The following is a 26912-nucleotide window of genomic DNA, read 5'->3' as shown; positions in this document are numbered from 1 at the left end:
TCATTCATGGCAAAGAGAGCGCAATTTGTAGGGTGGGCTGGGCCGGGAAGGCTCTGGGTCTTCCCAGGACATCCTTCTCAAGAACTTCACCAGGTCAGTGCGGCCTCCTATAAACTTAGGCTTTAAACGTGGGGTCGAGGCCCTGGATGAACTCAGTAGACTGGGCTGGAATCTGTTCATAGTAATATTTAGGTCAAAACTTGGCACAAACAAGCCAGGCACACCTGTCACGCCTGCTCACACGTGTTTTAGCTGGTGACACGGGCAGGTCCCTTTCCCTTTGGGGGATGTATGCTACTGGTTTAGCAAAAAGAAACATCTAGGCACTTTTTTCCTCAAATAGGACAATCCATTTTCAAGTCACCAGAACGTTTTTCAAATGGAGTATTTGGCAACACTGCCCTCTCTCCTGAAAGCAAGAAGCAGGGGACGTATCCTTAGAAAGAACTGTTTTATATGCAGACAGTACTAAGTTTTTGTTTTCTTCAGAAGACCCAGATCTACTCACATGTTCACCGAACTGAACGTAAGAAATGCTTTAAGAAAGAGGAGACGAAGCCTTGTCCTGGGTACAAAAGGTTTATTGTTTTTAAAAATAAGTTACAAAACCAAACACCCCACATGGGAGCAACATGTGTGAACAGGGGCTCATACCAACCACAGCGGCTCATGGAAAGGACTTAGCACAGGGTCCAGGAGGGTGAATTCCCGCATCGCTGACACACACGGAAGGTCATGCTCCCCAACTTGCTCATCCTGAGCTCTAAGGCGGTCTTCCTGGCCTTCCATAACCAAGCTAACGTGCCCAATCAGTGCCCTGCATACAGAGGTGGACTGCTATTCCAGGGGCTCGGTCTTAACCAACGACATGCTGTGTTACAAAAGGGGGGTGCTGCACTAATACGGGGCAGTGAGGAAATGCCTGAGCATGCGTATAGTTGGGGCTTGTCCGGGAAAGTGCTGCCCGGGGGTCTGCACCGGCGGGGCGGGCGGAGCTACTGCCGGCAGGTGTCGTGGAAGGCTTCGAGGGTTCGGAAATCCCTCCATGTGGGGGGAAGGCCGTCCTGCAGAAACTTCCCACAGCGTTGGCACGGGGCCTGGAACAGCTTTATGTAACTTCTTAACCAGGTCTAAAAAGAGAGTGAGGAGAGAAATGAAATAAATCGAATCCACGTGCTTCCAATGTCATCGTTCCTGTCAAGCCTAATGATGTCGAGGACAGGGAACGAAAGTGCCCTGGGACTCCCAAAGGTGCCCTGGGACTTTACGGAACGCTGCACGTGGGATCCACAAGGTCATAACAGCTGAGTTTCAGTCCTGCCGCTCCCTGGCCCCTCCTGACAGAGGCCGTTTTTAAAATAGCAATTTCTGCTCTCAAAGGCAGGAAGTGCTCCCAGAGGAGTGGCCGTGAACTCCGCCCCAGGCCTGTGGCTCCGGGCGGCATGTAACCATGTTTCATTTGCGAGTCCCGGGTCTTCTGAATATTAGTATTGATCGTCTGCTGCTCACGGCCAAGCGGAGGCCATGCACACGTGAGGGGAGGCTTCGCGTCCTGTCGACTTTAGAATTCTCCACTGAGGTCAACGTGCCTCTTTCTAATCCGATTTCAGAGGTCATTACTCACTGTCACACTGTGGCCCAACACACCTGGGGGGAGGGTGGGGACAACCTGGGGCCACCAAATAACACAATAAGCGGCAAATAACACCTTTGAGTGGTTCAGAGTGCAGACTTCTCTCGGGCATCATACATAAGGATGAGATGCACATAACTCAATTCTCACACTCAAGGAGATTCGCTACCAAAGAAAAAAACACAAACAAACAAACACAAAAACACCACACACACACAACCCAAAACCAACAGCAATAGATAAGAAGTTGTCACTGTGACAGGCCACACGAATCTCATCACTTAATGTCCTCCTGACCTACATCGATAAGAGAAAATTGTTCTCTACAGAGGTTGGTGGAGTTTATTGATACAAATCCTTCTGTCTTCATTGCAGCTGCCCTCATGGTGGCAGACCGCCCCCGCGGTACTGTCCGTTCCAAAGGCTAGTGTGGGAGGTTCGGGCAATAAACATGAGGTCAACAGATCATTCGGTTAAACAATTTATCCTTCGGTGCTAATTCAATTCAAATCCTCCCCAAATCCCAAAGTCAGTCACGGAAGGGAAAGAGGGCATTACAACACATAAGTTTGAAAAACGAGCCTTTGCATCTATTTAGAAATGAAGAGCTCGATGCAGACGGTCAGCTGAATTGTTCTCTGGACACACAAATGAAGCGCAACATGGACGGCTGTGCCAACCACCTGGGTTTACGCGGGGGGGGGGGGGGGGGCACAGAAATGAGGAACGCATGCAGGCCTGGCGGCAAGTGGAGTGTGGAATGTTCCAGAATTGGAAAACCCCAGGGGGGAGCACCAGAGAGAGGAGGGGCCTGCCAGCGCCGTGAAGTCAGCTGTGCGTCTCCCAAGAAATGAAGCAGAGGCTCTGCATGCAGCTCAGTGGTTGAGGCAAACGTGATGGGACGAATCGCACGAGCAACACTTCACCCAGCTGTCAACACTGATTTGGACTTGCTAACAGGTATAAGTCTTTCCAGTAGGTTCTCCAACTGGCTGCCTTTCTGGCATGAATTAAAAAGGGAGTTTTAGCAGCAGTGGAAGATGGAGACTACTGAGGTGAGCCTGAAGCCGTGTCAGCGTGATGTTCAAACAGCTGGCCCGCTCTGTCAGGATGGGCTGGAGCCAGTTGTCGGCCCTGCGTGGGTCAGCTGGTGGGCATGGGAGAAACTTGGGCAGCAGCGTGCTGATGAACTGGCTTTGGGGCTGGTGGGGCTTTGCTGATTTCCATGGTGCAAATATCTGGGTTCGATTCCAAGCTACCAATGGTCAAACAACTGGCTGGCAAAATTCTGAGCGCCTAACAAGAGCTGGCAGGAGCTGACTCCAGCACGCCAGTGGAAAGGCTGCTTGGGGGCCATTCTCCATCCTGAGCACCAACTCTGAAAACCTAAGGATTAAGTGTCTTGGGCGAACTGCAAGATTTGTCTTAGTCACTGCAAGATGCTCAGAGCCGAGCAGAGAGCCTGGCACAGATTAGCACTCAATAAATATCTACTGACGAAATCAATGCTGGAAACTGTTGGAAGATCAGTTCTGAAACCACCAATTGTTCAGCAACGATAGACGACAGCAGGTAAGTAAGCGGAAGCGGCTTCTCGGAGATCCCGTCCCAGTTTGAGAAAGTATCAGCTCCAAACCGGCCCACCTCCCACTGCAAGGCCCTTGTAACCTGAAGACGCAGCATCTACGGACCTGCCGAGTTGCCCGTTCTCACGGGTTTAAATTAAATGGGAGTCTGAGCTCTTAAAAGCCACTTACCATAAAGGATCTGACCACGACGTCTGGCATCTGGGGCAGTTGGTAGTGGAGCAGGGCGGTGGTGGCATGGTCTGTCACCTGGGAACCAAGGACAACGGTGGGGTTAGAGGCACAGAGAAAACAAGACGAATGCAGTCCTTTGAGATGACAAAAATCTGCTTTTGGATGTCTCCTGGAGGAAAGGACATCTAAAATCAAATCTGAAGTACCACAATCAGTTAGCAAAGTTGGGGGCGGGGCACAGAAAGGAGGAACGTATGCAGGCCGACAGGCAAGTGGAGTATGGAATGTTCCAGAAATGGAGAACCCCACGGCGGGAACACCTGAGAGAGGAGGGGCATGCCAGGGGCGTGGGGAGGCAGAGACATCTGATCTCAGAGGGGGGACTGCAAAGGAGCTTTCGCGTCCGTCCACATCTACTTCACCTTGACACGGGAACACTTCTGGCAGGGTGACTGGTCTTTCTGCTTCCTTCCATTCTCATTCTGTCTCCTAATTTGTAGCCACGTAGGCTCTGTGATTAGGAATCTGTAATTTCTGATGATCCTTCCTTTGGGCCTCACTATTACTTTCCTGAGGCGCTTCCCCACTCACAGGGGGCCTCAACCAGCTCTCCTGAAGAAGGGTCTATTTTCAGCACCCTTCTGGGCTGCACCCCATCCCGTAACTCCAAGCAGAGGCTTCAGCAGCAGAGCCAAGGAAACGACTGCCTCGGGGACCAGATGGGACGCACCCTGGGTTCAGCCCCAGGACTGTCCGCTCACCCTGGTCCAACCCCCTAACCTCTCTGGGTCCCAGTGTCCCTTCTGAAGAACCAAGGGCTGATCTAAGATGCCCTGCAGTTTGGAAATTTGATGACACCACGACTGCTAATGTCTGCCATCAATCAGCAAGTTAATAGGTTTAATCTAATTTGATGGTTATGCTCAAACACATGGCTTATTTGATTGTCCTCATTAGGGATTCTTGCCACTACAAGTGCTGTGGTTAAATAACAAACTGAAACTTTGTGCACAAGAACCAACACGGGTCTACCCTGTGTTGATGTACCAGCTTCCAGCCCCCCGCCCCAGAACACTACGTGACGAGCTAAGGGGCAGTTAAGCTCACCCGTCGGGGAAACCGGAAGGGCAGGACTAGGTCCCACATGCTGGGCTGCAGCCGATCAGAAATGAGTCGCCCTGTGGGTCCACACCCAAGGCCAGCAAGGGCACACCCCCAAGAGTGAGGACACAGGCACCTCAGCGTCCAGAAGCCTTACAGACCCTCTCTAAGCCTCACTTTGCCCCTGGATATAATCGCCGTGCATGTGAAGCCCTTACCCTCCAGCCTGTCTCCCCACCTCTTTTGCTCCCCCCGGCCTCTGGACTTGCCCTCTGCGCCCCAAACCTTGACGGCCGGCAAACCCCACAAGATGATCAGCTCTGTGGGGGCAGGGATCACACTGTGTCCTCAAGACCTGGGACATCGCCCAGTATTAGCAGGCGCTCCACGTGCTTGTTGAATAAAGAAACTTAACGATGCCCCCTCACCACAGACATCTGCACTGGCTGCCTTGCAAATCCAGCCAACAGTTCAAGTATTCACCACAGCTGAGGAATTCTTATCCAAGTGACTTTCAAGATAAACGGTACTTATTCCTTCTAGTGCAAAGACTTTATTTTAAGCATTTTGACAGACAGCTTTCTAAAATGAGCAATGTTTTTTAAAAAACAGTAGTAATGATAACTTGGCAAAATGGCGGGCGACTGGTAGGGTGAAATTAACTGCTGCTACAGAGCCGCAAACTCGGCTCCAAGGGTCCTGAGCTTAGAAGCTTGGTTCTTACCTGTCCAGGTGACTTGCTAAAATAATAATAATAATAATAATAAAAAAACAGCAAGGGCCATTTTCTAAGCTGCTAAGACATTCCTTACAATCACATTTGCCATTACAATGGAAACAAAGTTTCTAGAGAATTCCTACTCCTGCCCCTACCATTTAGTTTACAGTGCCCCTAACAAAGCCCTGCCCCACACGCCACCGTCACAGCATGGAAGCCGGGCCGGCTTGGTCGGTGCCCTGCTGTCCCCAGGGAAGAGTCCATTTCAGTGGCTTGAGAGCCTTGGCCTGGGGTCTGATTCTCTAACCACACGGCCACCCAGAGGCCACCTCCAAGGCCGGATGTTTGTTTGGCTGCACGTTATCTTTGCTTTTCTTCTTACAACTTTTAATACGAATGACCAACATTTAACATTCTGGAAACTTCACCCAACTCGGATCCCCAGCTTTTCTGGAAGTGTCAGAAGAACTGGGGGCAGTAACAGTGTGCCTGCCTCATGGGTCCCCGTGCGGGTGAGGATGACACGAGTCCAACATGGGATGTGCTGGCACAGGGCCCAGCTCCAAGCATCACCGAGTGTGGCCCGGCCTCCACACGTCCCCGAGGCCTTAGGGCAGGGTACACACCTGCCGATGCCGGCGTCCCTGGGGTCCCCCGCGGCCGCTGGAGTTTAGGACCTCTCCCCAAACACTGCCCAGCATCTATGCCCCAAACCTTCCTGCTCACTGGGTGCCTGGCCTGGCGAATCTGTGCCCCTTTCCCCATCCCTTCCTTAGCTGACCTTTGGAATTGAGCTCTTCTGGCTGAGTTTTGATAACTACAAGGTGCCAAGCCAGGCAAGACTTGCTAATGACAGGAACCTCTAACGCGCTCTTCCAGACCTGCTCCTCCGCCTGCTCTGAGGAGCGACACTGCCACCCACCCAGGGGTCTGAGCCGGGCACCTGGGCTTGTCCCACCGCGCAGATGCAGGCGTCTCGCAGGCCTGGCGTTACAAATCATTCGTCTTGAATCCCGCCACTTCGTCCCACTCCAGTCCAAGCTGCGGCTTCCCCGTCAGGACCAGGAGAGCCCCCGCTAGTCCCTCCATCTGCTCTTGTGCCCTCATAAGGGACATTCTGGAGCGATGGGGAAGGGCTGGGGCTCTGGAGGTCTGAATTCGGGCTCCACGTCCTCCAGCAAGGCCACCCTGGGCCAACGTCATGTTTTTTAGCTGCAGTTTTCCCGTCTGAGAAATTGGGATAGGAACGAACAGTACCCGTCATGTGGGACAATCATGAGGATTACGTGGTCATGTGCGCATACTGTTCAATAAGCTATGGGTCAAACTGAAAACTCTCTGGGAGTTACGTGACCACACTTAGGACAGAGTCCAGGACTGGAGAGCTGGCATCCGAGACCCTGCAGGGCCTGGTCTTGCCTCCTCCTCTCCTCTCCCCTCCCCTCCCCTCCCCCCCTCCCCTCCCTTCCCCTCCCTTCTCGTCCCCCTCTGAAAACATCTTGGCCCCCAAGTGCTCCGTCTCCTCCCCATCTCCTGCTCCTCTTTCTGGACCCAGTTTAGACCCATGTGCTCAGGGAAGACTCCCAGAATACCCTGTGGGTCATGTCTCCTTGCTCGGATCTTTCTTTGTTTAGTGTCCATTCCCCTAACCTGACTGTGAACTCTGAGGCCAGAGACCCTGTCTGTGTAGGTCCTCCTGTGTGGGGGTGGGGAGACAGGCGCTAAGGACTCGCCACCCCGGGCGACCCCCAGCCTGCTGGGATCCTGGCCCGTCTGCCTGCACCAGGACTTCCCAGGGCTCAATGCCCGGCTCTCCTGTCCATCCTGGCACACGGGAACTTTTCAGTTCGGTTTGGCTGCGTGGCTAGTTCAGCCAACACGTCAGGAAGTGGAAGTGGTGTGTGCCTTCTGTTTGGAGCCGGTGAAGGGCAAGTGTGCATTCTCATGCCCTGTCCTCCCCTGTGGTGCTGGGAGCCACCCACAGATGGTGGGGCCTCGGTTAGGTCTGGGTCCCTGAGTGCCTCTCACAGCTCAGGATGGTGGAGTTGTGTGAGCCACAAATGCTCACAAGTGACAAAAAGTGTGAAGTCCTTTGGTTACAGCAGCACCACCTCTCCTCTTCACACTGATATATCCTCCTTGGAGATTTATTTCCTGTTTGCCAGGTCCAGGATTCCCGCAAGTGACGGCACACATGACTTCAAGCTGTGGCCAAGGGAATGTTCGTCTAGAACAGTGCTGCTTGCATGTGGTTCATGGGCCAGCAGTGCTGGAATCACCGAGCCCTGGACCCCTCGCAGACCTAGACTCAGCCTCTCCAGGAGGGGCCCAGAAATTAAGCCAGTCTCTGCAGCTGTTCTGCAGATGCGAAAATGCAGAAGGATGCAAGTGTTAATGAGCACAGTCCCTGGGGACCCTGCTACTGCACACGCTGATTAAGTAGGTCTGGAGTGGGGCTTTTTCCAGACTGGGCATTTCCACCTGACTCCCAGGGGACACCAAGGCTACTGGTGAGGGACCAGGTTTTGAGCAGCCAGGTGGTAGAGTATTTCCAAAGGGGCAGGCATTTGATTCTGAGGCACAAAACGAAGGAGTACAAACCTGAAGGAGAGCCTGTCTTTTTCATGAATCAAAACGAATGACATCCCCTGCACGTCACAATGGTGCTGTGGACCAGGGGGGCAGGGTGAGGGGAAGACATTTCCACGGGTGCCGGTGGGGTGCTGAGGTCTTCCCACTTCTGGAAGGTGCTCACTGAGGACCCTCAGATTAATTTATAATCACTGGATTAGTGCGCGTTTACGATGCCTGTGATGCCTGCGTCCCTCACACTTAATCCCACAGTAGCTGAGATGGGTGTGCTCCTTACTTCCATCTTACAGGAGAGGAAATGGAGACTTACAGTGGGTGGGAGGACGTCCAAGGTCACGCACCTGGTGAGGGGCGATGGCTGTTTGAGCCCACGCTGCCTCCCTCCCCTGGCCAGCTCTCCTATTTGCTGATGAAGGCACGTGCCCCAGGGGCCCCGGGCCCACCACCTCTCCCCACCACCTCCCAGCTTGGTGAAGTCTTTGGAAAGCCAGAGTCCCGATGCGAGGAGCAGCTTAGATTTGTCATGGTGGCTACTCGAGCAGAACAAACTGAATTCACTGGGAAGTGTCCTCCTCCAGGTACTGTTTCTGGCATCTGACTCCTAGGAGGGCACGTAATTAGTCTCCCTGTTACTGGGCCAGCAATCTGGCCAAATCTAGGCTCTTTTTCAGAAGGTCCAGTATAAAATGCGCCCTCAATTGCCAAATGGTGGCTTTTTTTTCCCCCCGGTGTTGACACAATCATTTAATTTCTTTAATTGGCCATCAGCAATTACAGAAATATTTTAATAGAAGGAAACAAAGCTGACTCATTGGCCATGTTTTCCTTCCCTTCCTCCCAAACTCCTCCCTGCTGGTTTTCAGTTTCCCATGACCGAACTCCAAAGCACCAGGCAAGACATGGTTGTTGAATGTTGGAGAAATTCACCTATAACCATCTTCCTTTTTTGTCAAAGCATTCCACCTTTAATACATTTTTGTTTTACACTTTTCAACAAGAAAGATTTTTTTGTTGTTGTTCACCATCCAAGACGTGGGAAAAAACAGGCCTGAGGCAACAACAAAAAAATTGCTATTAACTAATTTAAATGGACTCCGTGCCAGCTCGCTGAGGTTCGTCCTGTTGTCCTGTAAAGCTAATGAGATTCCGCTGGGAGATAAAAGCCGTCCCTCCCAGCAGTGGAGGCAGAGGAAGGGCACTAATGCTGAGAAAGGGACGCCATTCATCCCACCAGTGAGTGTGGGTTTGAAAAGAGCTTGTGAAAAGATCAAAAGAGATGGCGAACCCAAAGAGAAGGGGGGGGGGGGGAGAAGGTAAGAAAGTAACAATAAACCAGCGAGATTGGGACCGGCGGGGGGGGGGGGGCGGGGAATGACAGCGATGGGACCAGCAAGGGCAGCACAGAAAGACAGACTGACCCGAGGGGGTGCGTGACACCGGAGGCCCGACACCAGGTCCCATCTCACCTCCAGGCAGAGAAAAAGCGCAGATGCTCTGGCTTAGTCTGGCTGCGCTTCCTCCTTTCCCAATGCTGGACCGCAGGTGATTTATTTTGAGTCGGTGACACTTCCATCGTCCACCAGCAGACCCGCTTTGCTCTATGAACCGCACTCTGTTTCCTCGTCCTCCACCCACAGGGCTTACAGACATCCCCCTCCCACCCCCCGCCCCAAGTTCAAAGAGGCGGATGGGAACTAAGCGCAGAGAGGGAGAAAGGAATCTTTCAAGAGACCTTGAAACAGCTTCCAGTCAACACACTGGAAAAGGCGACACCAGTGAAAACAAGTGTCCCAAAGCTCCCCCACCATATTGTGAGCAAGGAGCAGCTGACATCTTCACTCGCAGCACCTCGGCGAGAGAGTACTTTGGGGATGACGAGTTATTTCAGCTACACCCAGTGCGACCGCCCATCACGGCAGCAGCCCAGGCAGCGTTTCCTGGGCAGCTGGTCTACACCGCCCAGCCTGGCGAGGGCCCAGGCGCGGGTGTGGTCTGTCCCTGAGCCGTGTGGCCTGGGACAAGGGTTGAATGTATCAGTGGAGGGAAAGTGTTTGAACAGGGTCTGACCAATAGCAAGCGCCCACCAGATGGGAGTCGTCACATCTTTATGTCACTTTAGTCGCCACAACCACCTTCTGACGGCGCTCCCATGAGAAGTCCCACGTCCCGGGGAGGCTGAGTGACCTGCCCAAGCCAAGCAGCTCCCGAGCAGCAGAGCAGGACCTGAGCTTGGTGGACCCTCCACCCCGGGTCTCTGGGTGATGTGGGAAGGTGGCAGACCCAGGCCCGCTCCTCCCCAGGAGGGAATGGACTCCGAGACTCCTTGGGTGGAGGCAGGACTGCACCCCAAGTCTCTTCACTTACACCCCAGTTCACACAACTTCCTCCGCCTCCCTGCTGGAAGCTTCTGCCCGTCCTCTCACTGCCACATCCCAGGCACCCACCCTGAACAGGGCCTGACACACACGGGGTGGGGGAGGAGCCTCAAGAAGGTCTCAGACTGAGCGCATCTCCCTGCCTTGCAGAAGGAAGGGGAAACAGGGCAAATGAAAGCCAGCAGCATTTAGTCAGGAGTGTGTGCGAGTAACCAAGGGAAATAAAAATACAGTGCTAAAAAAGGGGGTGCTAAAGAAAGGGGGGAATCCTACTGAGGCAATGATGACTTGGACACATCCAGCCCAAAGCCTTCTTCCCACTTGTGCCCCCCAGCCAGCTGTGGGGCGCGGAGAACGGGCTTAGGTTTGCCAAGACTATTTTCTGTGTAAGGGCAGCCCCCAGAGCACAGGTTTTGGGGCAACCTGACAGACTGTTATCAGTACAGGAAGCCCAAAGAACAGGGTGGTGACACACACAAAGGACCAGGGAGACACAGACAGGGGACAAAAGCTCTCGTAATGGAATCTCATTCCCCAGCAGTTTCCGCTTCTAAAAAGCGAGTTAGTTGTATTTCTTGGTGGCCCAGGGATTGTCCTCAGAGATTCCTGAGGTGCTAAGACTGTAGGCAATGTCCCAGGTGCAGGCTTCTGAGCCAGACCGAGAGCTTGCAGTGCAGCAGACGTGAGGAGCACAATCTAGAGATGGGCCGAAGGCAGCATCCCTCAGCTTCTAGAAGGCAGCTTAGGCTGGGGGCCAGGACCTGCTGTTAAAAAGGGCCCCAAGGTGATTCTGATGTCAGCCACATTAGGAACCGCAGCGGACGGACCGGGGGACATTGCCCACTTCCCACCACCAGGGGGCAAGACTGTGCGCAGTGCTGGCGGGAGCTGAGCTGGAACACGAGCCAGTTCTGTTGCGCTCTTCCTAATGAAACGGACTAATGGCACTGAGCTACGTTATCTGCAGCTCACGGCCCACGAAGCCCCAGGCCTCCTCGGCTAAGCTGGGAGAGCTGGGACCTCCGACTATTAAAAGTACGTCCCGCAAGATTAATAAATAGGAAAAGTTAAGTACCCAAGTGTTTAGAAGTTGCTTATTTAAGAGAGAAGCTTGGTAGAGACCCAGATTCTGGCTTCCCTCCAGCCAGTACGTGCTTCCACATACTATGAGGAAGATTCTCCCTGGCTCGCATTAACGAGGGAAGGCAGTATGGTGGGGAAAAAGGTGACACAGCGTCAGGAGACAGGTTAGCCCTGAATTCGTCACCACCTACCTGGGTGACCTTGGCTGCATCATCACTGCCCCCACCGGCCCTGGTAAGAGAGCAAGGCTGGGACCATCGGGTGCCACTAGGCCTGGGTTTTCAGTGGGGCCTGACTGCACGCCCTGAGGCCACACCTGTGGTGAGTGAGCTCCACCTCAGACCAACTAGCAGTGACATTTAAGAAGGACACGCGAATCCCAGCAGGTGGGGGGGGGCACCAGGTTCCCGCCCCACCCCAGGAAGCCACCTGCTGCCCTGCTGTCAGCCTCGTGCAGTCCTCGGTTTCTGGGCCAATGACACAGAGCTTAGAGAACCAGCTCAACCCCAGGGAGACATCAGCGCAGCACCATTCATGGTGCTGGAAACCTCTTCCCATCTTTTTGGGTTTCAAGGAGACTCAGGGGCACAAACTAATGGGAACAAAGCAAACGTTTGCTACTGGGTTGTACATGTGCTGGTCCTGCAACTCACAGAAATAAAAATAAACTTTCATTCACTGGATATACTTTAAAGGCTACACAGGAGATTAGCTCAGGACTTTGGGTCTCTTCTCAGGGTTTGCTGAGGACAGACCCACCCTTAAGGAGACGGACACTAGGAATCTCAGAAGGAGAAAACTCTCTGTGGGTCCAGGAATCAAAAGCGTGAACCTAGTGTGTTAAACGTTTATAGAGACAGCAAGCCCTGCCAGCGACGTTGCTCTGACGATGAGCTCCGGTTTCACGAAGAATAGTTAAAACAGTCCCAGAAGTACACATTCCATGAAGAGGAACCATCTTGATTTCAAAATTGAAATGCTATGAATTCAGTCTGGAAAGTGCTGGGGGTGGGGGCGACGGGGAGGAGCAGAGATGAGCTGCTAACACTGGGGTAAAAGTCCAGGAGAGCAGAGGCCTTTATGATATTGCCGGAGTCTAATCCACACGCCACGGGTGCAGCAGGCCCGAGGCCCGAGCAGGAAGCGCTGCTGTCCAGGGGGACCAGGGATTATCACTGAGACGAGATCAATGCCTCCTCCTCGGCTTGATGCAGAAGACTTCACATGGGCTCTGAAGGCTTCTACATGTCCCCTCGAGCCTGGCAATGCTGCTCTGGGATGAGACCAGAGGTGAGCTGCGCGGGCTGGACCTGGAGAGGCGAGTACAGACACTGCTGTACCACTTTGCTCAAGATCCCTGGGCACAGCTTGAGACCAGCGGGCTGAGAAGGATGAGACCTCATTTACAAAGCACTGCATGTAGCCTGTGGCACACGCCAGGGCTTCCATAATGGTTTTTTTTGGGGGTGGGTAGTGGGAGAGTTTTCATCCTGACCCTCTTTGAAGTCCCACCAAGATGGTACTGCCATCGCAAAGGGAAGCCCCTCAACTCCCTGATGCTTGAGTACAGACTGGCTGAGGGTGGCCTCCAGAGGCATAAACAAAACAAAAACAACTAACAAAAAAGCCTGCAGCCACCTGCAGGATCCTTCGAAACACCATGGCATGGCACATGAGTCCTGGATGACATGACCCCCCGTCTTGCCTCCCTTCAGCTCCAGTCACACCCCAGCAACCTGGCTGCCTTAGCGATTCCTTCTCCCAAACCTGCTTCCCAACTCGGCATCTGTGCTCAAGCCTGGAATGCTCGTCTCTGGCTAAGCCCTGCTCCTCCTTCAAGACTCAGCCCAGGGGCCTCCTTCCCTGTCCCGCCCTGTCCCCACAGCAGCACCCTGTGGACACCCTGGACCGCGCTTGCCTGGCCTGTGACCGGGAGCCCCCAGCTTGCACCAGGCTGTCCTCTCCGTGAGGATGAGGCCACGCTGGCCTCATCTGTCCCCCCCTGGGCCTAGCTCAGGGCCTCTCAGGAGAGCACAGTACTCAACAAGGTGGCTCTGCAGTGGTCAGTGGGGACAGGGGAGCAGTGTGACAGCGGGGTGAGAGGGTGGCAAAAGCTGAGGTCACAGGGCATTGCCCGGGAGGAGGGCTTGGGTGAACAGGAACAGCCCAGGTGGCTGCGAGGGAACTCTCCAGGGTCCTGAACAGCCATAAACTTCTGCCAAAGGCCTGCGCAGGGCTGAGCGGAGCCACACGAAAGGCCCTTGACATTTCCCAGGATTTAGGAATTAGGCTTTTCATTTAGATGAAACACAAAAAAGTTCAATGCGTTCCAAGATGGTAAAATACCAGATTCTGCTGCTGGCTGCCAGGAAAGTCCCAGTCCAAAGATACCTGAATTGTTCTGTACCCACTTGGTGTGATGTTATTTTCTGCAGGAACAGCCTTGCAGAGAGAAGCACATCCAAAGACATCTGGGCTCCCAAGAAAATACAGACACCACCACCTACTTCCCCATCAAAATTGAGGCAACTGCAGGAGAAAGAACAGAGCCCACAGAGCAGGGAGTGAGCCCTGGCCGAGAGGCAGCTCTACTGCTGTGGCACCTGGTGACTTCTCCCCAGTCCCTGCTGGGCGGATGGGGTGGGGAGATGGGATGTCAGGGCAGAAAACACTGATCTCAGTTACCTTCTAGGATCACCCAAGGTCTCACCAGACCTCACAGGACATGAAGGATTGTTCCAGGTCCTGGGGCTGTGATGCTACATCAGCCAGGGATGCCCAAAGGGCACTGCTGGGTGGTTGTAATTGCTGGTGTCTTATTCCCTCTATAACTCACTTTTTGGGGCCAGAAGAGAGAACACGCCTGGAGAAAAGTGAAGATGAACGATGCTTCGGTGGGTGTCTGTGGGTTTGTCATGGCAGCTGCTGGTCTTTGGTTTACTTCACAAAAAAATACCTAACAAAATGGGCCATACAAATGGCCACAGCTTCGGCACTCCGTGCTGCTCCCCACGACAGTGTTAACAGCAGCAGCTTCTAGCTACTGAGTACCTACTCTGGGCAACCTAGTGACAAGCACCTCACAGCATTACTTCAGTGCTGCCCACAACACTGTTCCCCATAAAGCAGGTTTTACTGTTTCTCCCTTTTTTTATGGCAGAGTGACCTGAGCAGGAAGAGCAGCTATATTCCTAGCCCAAGGTCCTCCAGCCAGTTCATACACAGCAGAGCCGAGCGTAAATCCAGGCGTGTCCGATTCCGGAGCCTGCATCTTCTCCACTGTGTCCACTGTGGAGAGACCGGAAGAGGTGACAGCAAAGGTATGAGCAGGAGTGGCCAATGAGGGGACAGCACGGCCACTGCCAACACGCGACAGAAGCCGAGGGAGTCACAGGTGAGAAGGTCGCCTCACACTCCCACCTAGGACTCAGTTAATGTCGCACCAATTCTGTGAGGCAGTGGCTCTTATGCTCCCATTTTACAAATGAGGAAACTGACGTGAGTCAGGCCACACAGGGAGCAGTGGTCAGCAGAACTGGATGGCCTCTCTCTGGAACAGTCACGGCGGGGAATGTGATGGGAGGTGAGCCAGGGTTTGAGAGAGGGCGGTCGGCTGGAATCCATGGTGCAGTGGGCAGACACGGTCCCGGGCACTGGGCAGGCTGCTGGGTTGTGCAAAGTGGCTTGGGGAATGGTAGCAGCTGTCAGCTTCTGACCTGGAGGACGGAGAGTCCCGTGCAACCCCTCAGGCAGACCAAGCTGTAGAGATGAAAGCGACTACTCTATGACTCCTGTAATGGCAGAGAACCACAAACCACTGCCAGCAGGATGGGCCGGGCTGTCCTGCTCCACTTCACTGTAAAGCTGGGTACACGTGAGTATCTGAACAAGGCTCTTGGTCATGACCACACTCAGCAGAGCTGAGGGAGCCTTGCAGAGGGAAGGAACTGGGTTGTCATACGGGGAAAACAAATGATCAAATCTATTCTGGATTTAGAAGCTTGTGAACAGTCAAACATGCCCCTTAAGAGAAAAGGTGGCGATGAAAGGCTTTTCAGCTGCAGGGAGCTCATAATGATCCCTCCCGCCATTCTCAGCTCCCAGGGCCCCTGGGGTGACGTTTAACAACATCCACACTTGTTTTCCTTCTGCTTCTCCAGCTTGGTCAATACAGGCCAGCTGTCAGCTGACAAAGGGGCTGCCCTTCGGGATGACCCTGGAACTGTCCATCGCCTCTTTCCCCAACTCTCGTCAACAGCCCGATACTTGGCTCAGGAGGCCCCCCGCCCACACCATCTCTCGTGCAGAGTCCGCGGACAGGAATTGATCGTCCTGCACCAACTGCCCACTCGCCCTCATACCGGTGAGAGTTGTTCCCTCGGCTTTATCCATTTGGGATGGCCAAGACACACTTGTCAGGCAGCATAGGAACACACAGAAACAAACACAAACGCCACCATGTTCGGTCCACAAAACCTCAGCTCTCTTCACTGGAAAAGGTTCAACGGCACTTAAGAGAAAAGAGGACTGCAGAGCAAGAGGATCTGGAAAAAACACAGGCCCTTTCATGGTATGAAGAAGACCCCCTAGACTGCGGGTCCATCCAGGTGTGGGGCCTCCACCGACACTCACCTAAGCAGGTACCGAGCCAGGGGAAGGGCAGAGCCTTGGCACGGGGCCTCCACAACCACTTATTTACCTGTGGCATCTGAAGAAGGGTTTCTGAACGGAAATGGAAGTGAGCTGGTAGGAAGAAATTCTAGGTATTACAGAGCATGCGATTTGAAATAATTGCATGCCTACTATTTGAGCCTCTGGCGACATACACACGGCACCAGGGACATGTGCAAACATGCCACAGAGCCGCATTCAAAAGCAGCCAGTCCTGTGCCCTGGGAATTCGTGCATGTTGGATAGCTTCTGTCCCTGGGATTGGAACTAGCACCATCCAATGTGAGTGGACAGTTTATGCCAGGTGCCCCGTGCAGCCAGTTTCAGAGAACCGACTCTTGTAGACGTGACTCCCTCTTCTGCAAAGCACCAGGTGGCCACTTGGAAACACCCCATGATAAGTCTGTCCCCACACAGAGGTCTGGCTTTGTAGCAAAGTATGGATGAGTGAGCGAAAGGACAAACCAGGGAGCAGATGAATGAAGGAGCAGGGGCACCTGCCCAGGACATTCCCCACCGCTGGACAACCCACCGACGCACAGCTAAGCTCTGCCCAGGACACACGACTGACAGGTTACTCTTCCTCTGCTGCCTCTGGAATAATGACCGTGGACTAAGCACTGGGCACCGTGGGCTACGACTTCCGTGTTTTACCTCCGAGTGGACAGCCTGTGATGTGCGTCAGTCCCGCTGACACTCTCTCTCCTCCCTGACCCGTCCTCCCCTGGGGCTGCACACACTCCACCTCTTTCTTAGGTCTCCCTGCTAAGATTTAAGGCAGGAAGTGGCTGCAGACATGCTCCTACTCTTCCTAAGTTACTGGAGGAAATACACACTGTTCTGAAATGAGGAGGTGAAAGATCAAAACAGTGACTGCCCGCAGAGTTTAAATGTCAGAGAAATATGAACGCGTCTGAAACCTTTCCTGGCTCTTTGTGATTCTGCCCTTTCAGATGGTTCCCCCGACTTCTAAGTTCCCTTCTCTGAATCCGCTCTGCTGGAGGCGTGCGGCTATAAAAAGCTCCCCGCTCCAGGATGAAGCGCACAGAACCTCTGGGCACCGCCGTCAATGAGGGGACCCTGTTGGCAGCCACAGACCCACAGCAAGCTGTCCCCAGCCCTCCGCCCTTCCTCACCACTGGGGAAGGGGTCTAATGAGGGAGAGGGAAAGGGCTCGCTGACAGAGTCCCCGCTGCAGACAAAAGGCAGGCAGGCCGGCCGCATTTAGCTTCATGTGGTGGGATTTGCAACAGGCCTCGTATGCTGTCTTTAACCCAGGGAGTCAGGCGCGGCCCGAGGAGAATTTGACAGGTGTGCGGCTTAGCTCCTGACAATATTTTCCAGAGATAAAAAGGCGAGTGTAAGCTCTGTCTGGCTCTGCGAGTCAGTCCCCCCTCCCACACCCCTGCTTTGTCACATTGAAGGGAAGACCTGGGAGAGCTTCCCGCCTTCCCAGTAGGCACCTCTCTGCGGTGGCCACTGCTGCTACTTGTGGGCAGGAGAACACACACATACACGGTAATTGCAACCACATAATGAACGCCAAAGAAAGGAGCCCTGGGCGTCTACAGCAGAGCAATGCAGGGAGAGTTCTTCTAACCATCCGAGGACAGTGGAGGCTGGTGGCCCAAGAGCCCCACCTTGGAGGTGCGGCAGTTATAGCACCTACCACCACGGTCGCAACAGCTGGGAACTGTTTTCTGCCCGAGAAGTGCTCCCTTATTAATGACGGAGGAGCCTCCTGGACCACGGCACTGTCCCCTCCCAGCGCGCTTTCCCTCCTGCTTCGGGCTGAGCTCTTCTGGATGATGCTGACAGCTAGTCCGCCCCGCCTGGTCCGTTTGGCGGGCCGGAGGCAAGCAGCGGTTGGTGGGGGCATGTTTATCCCACGGCTCTCGCACAGTGTCTTTCCAGGGAATGCTACAAGCCACATCAGTCGGGACATCCGAAATTTAAGTGGGTGGATAAGAAGATAAAAGAATTCTGAGAAAAAGCAGATACTGAGAAGCAGAGTTTAGAAATATTGCCACCTAATCCGTCTCTGTTGGCATCCTGAGTTTGAAACACTGAACATCAGCCCATAAACGACACCAGGGCTTCGGAATCTGCAACGGCCAAGGCGTCCCGCTTTGCTTCAAACACGGCCCGGCTGTGGGTCACAGGCCTGCGTCTGACCACCGACACGCCAAGACTGACATGACAACACGAGCAGAGCAGCCACCCATCCCCATTCCACACTGCAGCGCCCGCCCTCTCTACCAAGGGCTTCTGCAAGAAACTATACAAAACAGACTTTTTAAAACAAAGTCCTGAGCCCCTTCCGTGAGACGGTAATTAGTTGAAAGCTTTACTGATAAAGGATTAAGCTTAATTCTATAATACATGATTTTCCAATATATTCCTTAATTTGACAGCAAACAGACAATGTTTTAGAAGGGAAGAGAAAGGCCTCTTTAATCCACTAATTCTTACCTGACTCTGAAAAAGGAAAAGACTTCAACGTTATCTACCTTTAGTTCTAATCAGAAAGCACCATCACCTGCCCCCAAACTGTGGGTCATTTATATAGGACAGGTGAATATCAGAGGTCACGTCCACTCAGTTACTAATAGGTGAAGGCAGGGATGATAAAAGAATCTCAGAAAGTGGTCTGCACAAATACAGACAATACGCCATTCACCAGTGGAGATAAAATTCCCATCCCTACAAATTCATCTTTGTACTGCTTCAAACATGTTATATAAACTACAAGGAAGGAATTGGCAGGTGCTCCAAATTTTTCCAACTAGACCAATATCCGATTGTAAACACTGCCTCAGTGTGTGTTTGTGGTTTAGACAAATACAAAGAGTGCTCACTGGGTTATTTTTAGGGGAGGCAGGATAAAAATACAGCACTGTCTCTCCAAATCTATGCTTCACCAAATCTGTGTTTCACACATTTTACAACTTCCTAATAAACTTTCTGCTCACACTCAAAGACTTAATACTACACAGAACATTAAAAATACATATGCAAAGGGAAGCATGTTAGCCCCTCCCTCCTAAAGGGCACACCAGGTTGCGAGTCTGCAGGGCCCATGGCCCGAGGTCACCGCCTGCCTTCTGTACAGAGGACACTAAGATCAACCAGGATAAAAAAGAACCCAAAAGCTGTTTTAATGTTTTTCACTATGAAAGCGAAACAAGACGCAGGTGACATAGTATTCTTTCTCCTTAGAATGCTCTGGACCAGCTCGCTGGGGGGAAACTGACCAAAGCAGGCTGAGACTCCATGCACGCTGAACAAGCACATGCCTCCGGTACGGTCACTCAGCTAAGAAGCTAAGATCAGAACTGCCCCCACGGGAGCCCACACAACCACACTCTTCCTTCTGACTCCAGACCCCGGGGGTCTGGGGAGCTCCGCGGGGCAGAGCAGTGTTAGGGGAGTTTTCTTTGTAAACTTTTAATTTTGGGTTAGCTTGAGATTTACAGAAAAGCTGCAAAGGGTACACACGGTTCCCATAGGCCGCTCCCCCACTCCCCCGCTGGTAACATCTTTCATTACCTGGTATGTCCGTCCTAAGTAAGAAACCACTACTGGTTACTTACTACTACTGACTAACCCCAGAGCTTATTTGGAGTTCACCAGTTGTTCCATCAATCTCCTCCTTCTGTTTCAGGATCCAATCCCGGGTGGCACACTGCATTTAGCTGTGACAGATCAGGACATCTGTGACAGATCAGGACATCGGCATGTGTTCACAGGCTCCTGCAGGTGTGGTGTTGAGCTTCAGACTCCTCCCCCGGTCCCAGCATCAGTCCTTCGCTTAGCCTTTCCCACAAAGGTTCAGGACCAACGTGAACTGGATGCACGCGAAACACCGCGAGAGGGCTGGTCTATTCCACTCTCACACAAAAGCCTTATGCTCGGCACTTCATGGGTACAGGTTTCCTTTTGGGGTGACGAATCTGTTTTGGAACTAAATAGAGGTGGTGGCCCCACAGATCTGTGAAGGTACCACCATGTTTCCCCGAAAATAAGACCTAGCCAGGCCATCAGCTCTAATGCATTTTTTGGAGCAAAAATTAATATAAGACCCAGTATTATATTATATATTATATCATATTATATTATATTATATTATATATTATATTATATTATAGCCGATATTATATTATTGTGTTGTACTGTATTGTATTGTATTACATTACGTTACATTACATTATACCCGGTCTTATATTGTAGTAAAATAAGACCAGGTCTTATATTAATTTTTGCTCCAAAAGATGCATTAGAGCTGATGGTCTGGCTAGGTCTTATTTTCGGGGAAACACGGTAAAAGCCATGGGACTGTTCACTCTGAAGTGGTTTATGTTATGTTATGTTATGTTGTGTTATGTTGTTACGTTATATTATGTTGTTACGTTATGTTACGTTATGTTATGTAATGTTAACTTCACCTCGATTAAAAGCAAGGCCCTGCACTCTCGAAGCTACCCGGTGTACCTTGGACACGACTATTACTGAAGTGGGAATAACATGGGCCCATCTTGCAAAATCATGTCCCCCCTCCACATCCAACCCTTCAACGGCTTTGCATTGAATTGAGACTAAAACCCAAATTCCATTCCAGGACCTGGAAGCTCCTGGCTGCCCCCAGCTCTGCCTCTCACCTCCTAGCCCCTGCAGCTCCCATCACGTGGGCTCCTAGCAGTCTCCAGAACACACTTCTCAGCAGCAGGTTCCTGGGCTGTGGCTCCCATCGCCTGGGAATCTGTTCCCACGGCTTTTCGAAGGGCCGGCTCCTTCTCATGCTTCCTGTCTCCGTCAGTTCGATTTTGCCCTAAAGGCCTCCTGTGACCACCCAACGTAAAGGAGGCCCTTCCGCTGTTGTTGATCACAGCCCCCTCGTGATAACCTGCAGTTGCCTTACTGAATTCGCGCCCTTGTCTGCCTTGTTTTCCCCGGTACTCCTAGCAGCTAGCACAGTGCCTAACACGTGGCAAAGGGGCTCAATAAATAATTGGTGAGGAACTTGATGAGGCAATGAACGACATTACAACCAATTCTATTATTTGCACTGCTGGATGAAAGCAGAGACAGAGGATGTATGAGAACAGAAGGAAGCAGCTGGGGCCTTCGGGGGAGGGAATGGCCTGAGTACTGGGGAAGGGGGTGGGGGTGGGGTGACCCTCAGAAGCCCCAGGAGTTGAGCTGGTCCAGGGATCGGCCCCTCCACCACAAGGGGCTGGGAAATGCAGTTGATCGAGTCACATTTCACTTTTTCCTTACATTCCCGAACCAGTATTTTCTGAGGAAGCCTCCTATCTGAGAAGGGAGTCACCAGAGTGCAAAGTGGGGTGGGGCCAGCCTGCCTCCCTCAGCCCACCCCTGAGGCATCTGAATAGACCCCAAGGACTCGAGCTCGGACAACTCAAAAGCCTCTGATTTCTTTTTAAAGGTATAATTTACATATACAAAATTTGTCCTTTGTAGGTATATAGTTCTATAAGTTTTGAAAAATATAGTTGTGAAATCACCACAATTAAGATACAGAGTATTTCCATCACTCCATCACTTTCCCTCGTGACCCTCTGGGGACAAGCTCCTGCTCTCACTCCCAGTCCCTGGTCACCACTGATCTGATTTCTCTCCCTAAGGTTTTCTCTTTTCCAGAATGTCACATAAATGGAATCAAACACTGAGCAGCTTTTGTGTCTGCCTTTTTTCACTTCTTAAAAATCCCTGGGATTTAAGACCAATGTTTATTCCTCCAAGCACTTGTATTTCCCTTAATGCCCATTGAGTAAGAAGCGAAAAGTAAAACTTACCTTCTGGAATACTTGATAGTTAGATTTGGACCATATATCAAGCTGGTGGGGGAAGAGATAAAAGTGTCATTAGCATCAATTTTAGAACTTTGGACTTCAAAAGATATTGTAATTACTGTCATTAAGCTTGGAAAAAAATCATGATTATAGGGTTACAGAATGTTGGGGTTGCAAGGACCTTAAACAGCCTGCTTGAATTTGCTCTTCATCAGCCGGCCGGTGATTTAAGGAGACAACATGGAGGGACGTGTGGGAGGCAATGTGAGGCACGTGTGGCGTCCGAGGCCCCGCGATCTGAGCCCCTGCTCACTTCTCTAACCTTCACTCCTACCATGTTCTCTTGTGCCACTCAACGTGCCAAGGGCAGTCCTGTCTCAGGACCTCTGCACTTCTGTGCCCTTTGCTTTCCCACACACCCTCACACGGCTCCTCCTCCTCTAGCTCAGATGTCACCTTATCAGAGAGGCATTTCCCAGTCACTCTGCCTATAATATTATTCCCACATCTGTGTCTGGAGTCTCTTTATTCTTTCAAAATTTAAAATTTTCATAGCATTTCAAACTGCCTGAAACTTTGTTTACGCTGTCCTGGTACGGGACCTAGCATGTCACAGGCATCGGGAGGTCTCTGCCAAGGGGAGGAAAACTAGCAGCTGCTGGCTGGTGAGCCCCTGTGACCTGTGCCATGCAGGGTGGCATGCGGGGTCTCAGCTCCCGCTCCCCGCACAAGAACGCAGGACATGGTGAGCCCGAAAAGGAACATCCACGGAGCCATAGGTAGGGGAGTCAGACCACTGTATTCTCGCTGGCGGCTGGGTTGGAGACACAGGAAGCAGGAGCCACACGAACCGCAAACCGCTTGCTGGTGCAGCCACGACAGTTGTATCAGTGGCCAATGGCTAACTGGTAACAGCTGATGGCCAACCAGTCACAGCTGACGGCCATCTACTGCCTGAGCCAGCACCTTTCCACATGAGGCCAAGAGCCTGGAAACTGCTCTCCTGGCTCTGTCCCCACAGTGTACCTTTCCCTGCCCCCATTGCTGGTCCCTTCTCCTCCCTGGGTTTCCACAAAAGCCTGCTAAGTGAACCCCCCCCACTTCTATTCTAGTTAAACTGCTCTCCAGAAAGATGGTGTCAATTTTCAGTCACTGCCCCATCGCCTGTTACCTAAACCAACTGATGAGGCAAGAATTTAAAAAATCTTTAGGCATGAAAATTTTAATTTGACAGGTTAGCAATTTGTAGGGGGAAAAGTGCCACGTTACCTCCAGATAAATCTGAAGGAAAGCTCAGAAGAAACATGAAACGAGTTCCCTCCATTATCAACTCTGCTGAGAACCGTCCTGATGGGCAGCTAGCTGGTCATGTCTGGGCGGGTAAGTCAAGTTCAGATACGGCCCCAGTGCAGCAAGTGAGCCCAGGGCTAAGAAAATGCAGCATTTAAAGATGATTCTGAGATTGCAGATGAATAAGAATAACATTTTGTACCTTTCAGTTCTACCAAATCACTGCCAAGATGACAGGAAGATGACAAAGCTTCTCAATTTCAGGAAGAGAAACATCCTTGTCTGAACTTGGAACTAACAGAATTCTCCTGCTGTTTGCTGAGGCTACAGCTGTGTCTTCGGAAGATCCCCACTGTTCATCCTCCCTGCCTGTTCACATCATACAGAAGCAGACCAAGACATAAACCCAGGGCCAGGAAAGCAGAGGAAAGGCAGAATCAGCATACAGACCAAAAAGTCATCGTTTCTACTTGAGAGAGAAAATTATTTTTAAAAACCTCCAGTACTGCAAAGGCTTTACTAGAAAAATCACCTGGAGAGACATATGCATAGGTTTAATTAGGGACAGACTCTCCAGCTTAAGGGTGGCTTCTCAGCCACAGCACGCTTACTTAAAGTGAGTAGCTGCTGGTTTGGAGAGGCGGCTTCAATATGTTATTCAGGACCCTCGGGAATAGTCCCGACCATCGGGGACAGAGGGACGTTGGAAATACGCCCCATATACCAGGTACACTCGGGCAGGAAAGGGAGCCGATGACAATGGGTTCCCCTCTCGTTGCACAGGCACAGCAGGCGGTTTGTACTTGACTTTCTGCTAGATTTACGCCAAAGAAAGCCGCGTAGGTGAGCCTCGGGAGTCGGTGCCCTGCCTCTCCTTGGGGCCAAGCAGATTTCAGAAATTCATTTCCGGGAGCCGGACGGACCCAAGTGAATATTCATTAGCTTTAGCTGATTTGCTGCACAGGGCACGGCTACCAATTTTTTGCTGGCTGCGATATTAAAAAGGAGCATTCTGGAAGCTGCAAACTTCCAGCCTGACGAACAAGAAATTATTCTGAACTACAGTGTCAGGAAAAAGAAAGTAAAGCACCCCTCAGTATTCTGGGCAAGTATTAGAAAGGTCTTAAAATGGAAAAGCCAGCCTTATGGTAACTGGTGGCAGAACCTGCAGTCTTGGCAGCGGCCGCTGCGACTCAGGATCGGAATGGGTATTTTCGGGGTGGGAATGTGGTCTACTCTCAGGTGACATGAAAACAAACCGCACAGACGCCGAAATGCTTTAGCACAGACACACCTGCTCCCAGGTCAGTCATCAAGATGTCAAAGGAAGAACTAGTGAAAACAGACAATGACGTTTACTCACTGAAAAGAAAAATCAGAATGACCCAACATCAGTAGGCTGGGAATTCTAACTACCATGATGGCCCCGCTGTTACAAGCAGCGAGGGCAGACGCCTCTGCTGAGATCACTACGCATTTAGCCTGCACTGTTACCCATGTAATCTTTTTTAAAATCCTCCCAGCAATCGCATGAGGATGGTAAGATTATTTCCAGTTCACAGACGAGGAAACTGAGGCTCAGAGAGTAAAGTAACTTGCCCAACCTCATGGAGCTAATGTGTGGTGGAGATTTGAATACGGGTCTGTCTCCAGAGCCCCGCTCTTAACCTGGGAGGAAGGCTGCCTTTCAGCTGGCATTCAGATGGAGTCTTGGAGCCCCTCTACCCGCCGTCATGCTGTCACAGCTCTTTGGGAAGCACTTTTGCAAAGTTCCACATGACAAATCTGCAGATGTGACAATCATCACCACTCAAATTCAGTTAGCAGCACATGAAAATTTTGACAGCTTATCAGAAAGTTACCAATTCTTCATTTCAAAAAATAGTACAATGAACTAGAAATTATCTAAAATTGACACTTCCAAATCAAACTTGTAAGCCTCACAGGGACTTCCACTTTTAAAGCTTTTATTGATTCGTAGCTTCATCTGGAAAGGTCAACAGGTGACGCGTCAACAGGGGTAGGATGCCATCAACCAGCAATGGTGATGGATTCCTCCACAGTTACTCTGGTTTTCAGAACCACGAACTTCCATTTGGTCATTTCTTAGGCCCGCCCACCCTCCCCGGAGAGCAGAGGCGCGAACAGTTCTTTCCAAAGAAGGCAGTGTTATGGGTCTGTTATTCTTCAACTTTTCACTTTCAATCAGGACATACATTTGTCACCAAAAAACTGCTGAAAGTACAATTGCAGGGCATCCTCTGCCTGTGAATTAAACCGGATTCCCCTTCCCCACTTGCGCCCTTCCCCCAGAAGTAACGAGAGGCCATTTTTCTGAAGGTCGTCTGAACAATTTCAAAGGCTATAACAAATCAAAATGTTCCCTGCATCTAATATCAAACGGGGCTGATGCCAACACTTATTAGAGAAATCAGATTCAAGCTTCCCCCAACCCCCTCGACCCAAACACACACACACACATCCAACTTTGAAGTGGGAAGAATGCCGGGATCCGAAATTACCCTGGAGACAGAGCTGGCTGGCTTTGAAGGTTCCCTTTGATACCACCATTTCTTTTCCTCTCTTCCGCTAGGAGGCTGAAAGCAGCCCTTTCTTATTGATATGGGGTAATTAATGAAGCTATAGCATTAACATAACCTAAATCCCCTAACAAGATAAATTCAACCAAGACACCTCCATTTCTTCAGTTAGGTCTGACCTGTGTAACACCGGGACGTGGCCATTCGGCTCAGGTCCACCTTGTCACATGCTGAGTCATGTCTCTTCGCTCCTCCCTGACTACAGTGAGTACCAGGTCGGGAAGTCTTAAAAGCATTTTTATATTTTAGAGGAATTAGTCTACCGGGGCTTGGTATCAAAAATACACACCACAGGTAGAGACAGGCCGACTGGGGTAGTGATGGTGGTTGTTACTGCAAAGTGACAGCCTTGCTGGGGTTCTGATGGGGAAAAAAGCCTGCCAGGTCTGGAAACCCGGGGTGGGGGGCCACTACAGTGAATAGGGACCACTGAACCTTTTAGAACGTGCGGGGTGCTCTGGGTTTGGGGGACATAGGCCCCTGTAAACCCACGAGAGGCTTTCCAAGCCACACCGACCGTGTCAGCGGCTGTGCTCCGGAGACTGCAGCAAAATGCCACCAGGCAACCGCCAGGCAACAGCTCAGCAGATGCGAGGCTGCTTCTAGGGAACAAATGGCAGCTGCAAACAACAAGCTGTCTCGCAGACCATACCTTCAGGCCGGTGGCTCCTTCCAAATGGAACGAGTTATTTGGGACGAGCCAGACACTGCAACACATTACCTGCAGTAATGCCTATGTGTGTGGAAATACACGTAAATTCACATACACCAGTATCAGTACTCAAAATAGAACACTAATAACAGCTGCACAGCTTTATTTCTACTGTTTGTAAAGTGCTCTGAAAAAAAGGGGCTAATCAAATTGGCCAGGATTAGATTCTGGGCAGAGCAGTCATTTGAGAGCTGCTCTGCCAAACGTGGTTAATGGACTTTTAAAATAACAAGCGGACTCAGTCCTTCAATCTTGCTCTTCCCAGTTTGAATGCCCCCACTTACCATTTGGACTATGCGCGCAGCTGTAAAGGGGTGCCAGAGGCCTCCTGTACCACATTTGTCATGAGAATCACGGTAGAGTTCAGGTTCCCAGACACACACTCATTTTCTTTCTGATGAAGGGATAACCCACGCTAATCTCTCATTAGGAAAATACGCGCCTGTGCGCATGTGTGAGTATCTCCTTTATTCTCTGATTTATTTACGACTTCACTCCCTGCTGCTTCTTCTAGTGCCCATCTCTCATTTTCGTTTCTCCACTTTTCCATTCCAGCTAAAGCAT

The 26912-nt window shown here is 51.5% G+C and overlaps 1 protein-coding gene across 4 annotated transcripts in view; it reads right to left on the bottom strand.

Annotated features, from left to right (window-relative positions):
* Window positions 1-560: 560 nt before the first annotated feature.
* Window positions 561-26912, bottom strand: part of MED27 (mediator complex subunit 27) — a 188240-nt gene continuing 161888 nt past the window's right edge. For 2 of the 4 annotated variants that reach the window (XM_074331236.2, XM_019728890.3), the window contains 3 exons: window positions 21750-21791; window positions 3391-3468; window positions 561-1130 (listed from right to left, as the gene is read on the bottom strand). In XM_074331236.2, coding sequence (XP_074187337.1) covers window positions 996-1130; window positions 3391-3468; window positions 21750-21791 — 255 coding nt within the window. In that variant the 3' untranslated portion in view covers window positions 561-995. Of the gene's footprint in view, window positions 1131-3390; window positions 3469-8531; window positions 12573-19067; window positions 19687-21749; window positions 21792-26912 lie in introns of those variants that run through there. The other 2 variants (XM_088793380.1, XM_088793381.1) reach the window with 2 other exon arrangements.

Source organism: Rhinolophus sinicus, chromosome 16 (assembly GCF_057876585.1).
Source record: "Rhinolophus sinicus isolate RSI-liver-muscle chromosome 16, RSI-T2T, whole genome shotgun sequence".
In the NCBI taxonomy this organism is placed as follows: Eukaryota; Metazoa; Chordata; class Mammalia; order Chiroptera; family Rhinolophidae; genus Rhinolophus; species Rhinolophus sinicus.
The sequence above is the reverse complement of the archived record's forward strand: the minus strand, read 5'-3'. Positions and strand labels throughout refer to the sequence as shown.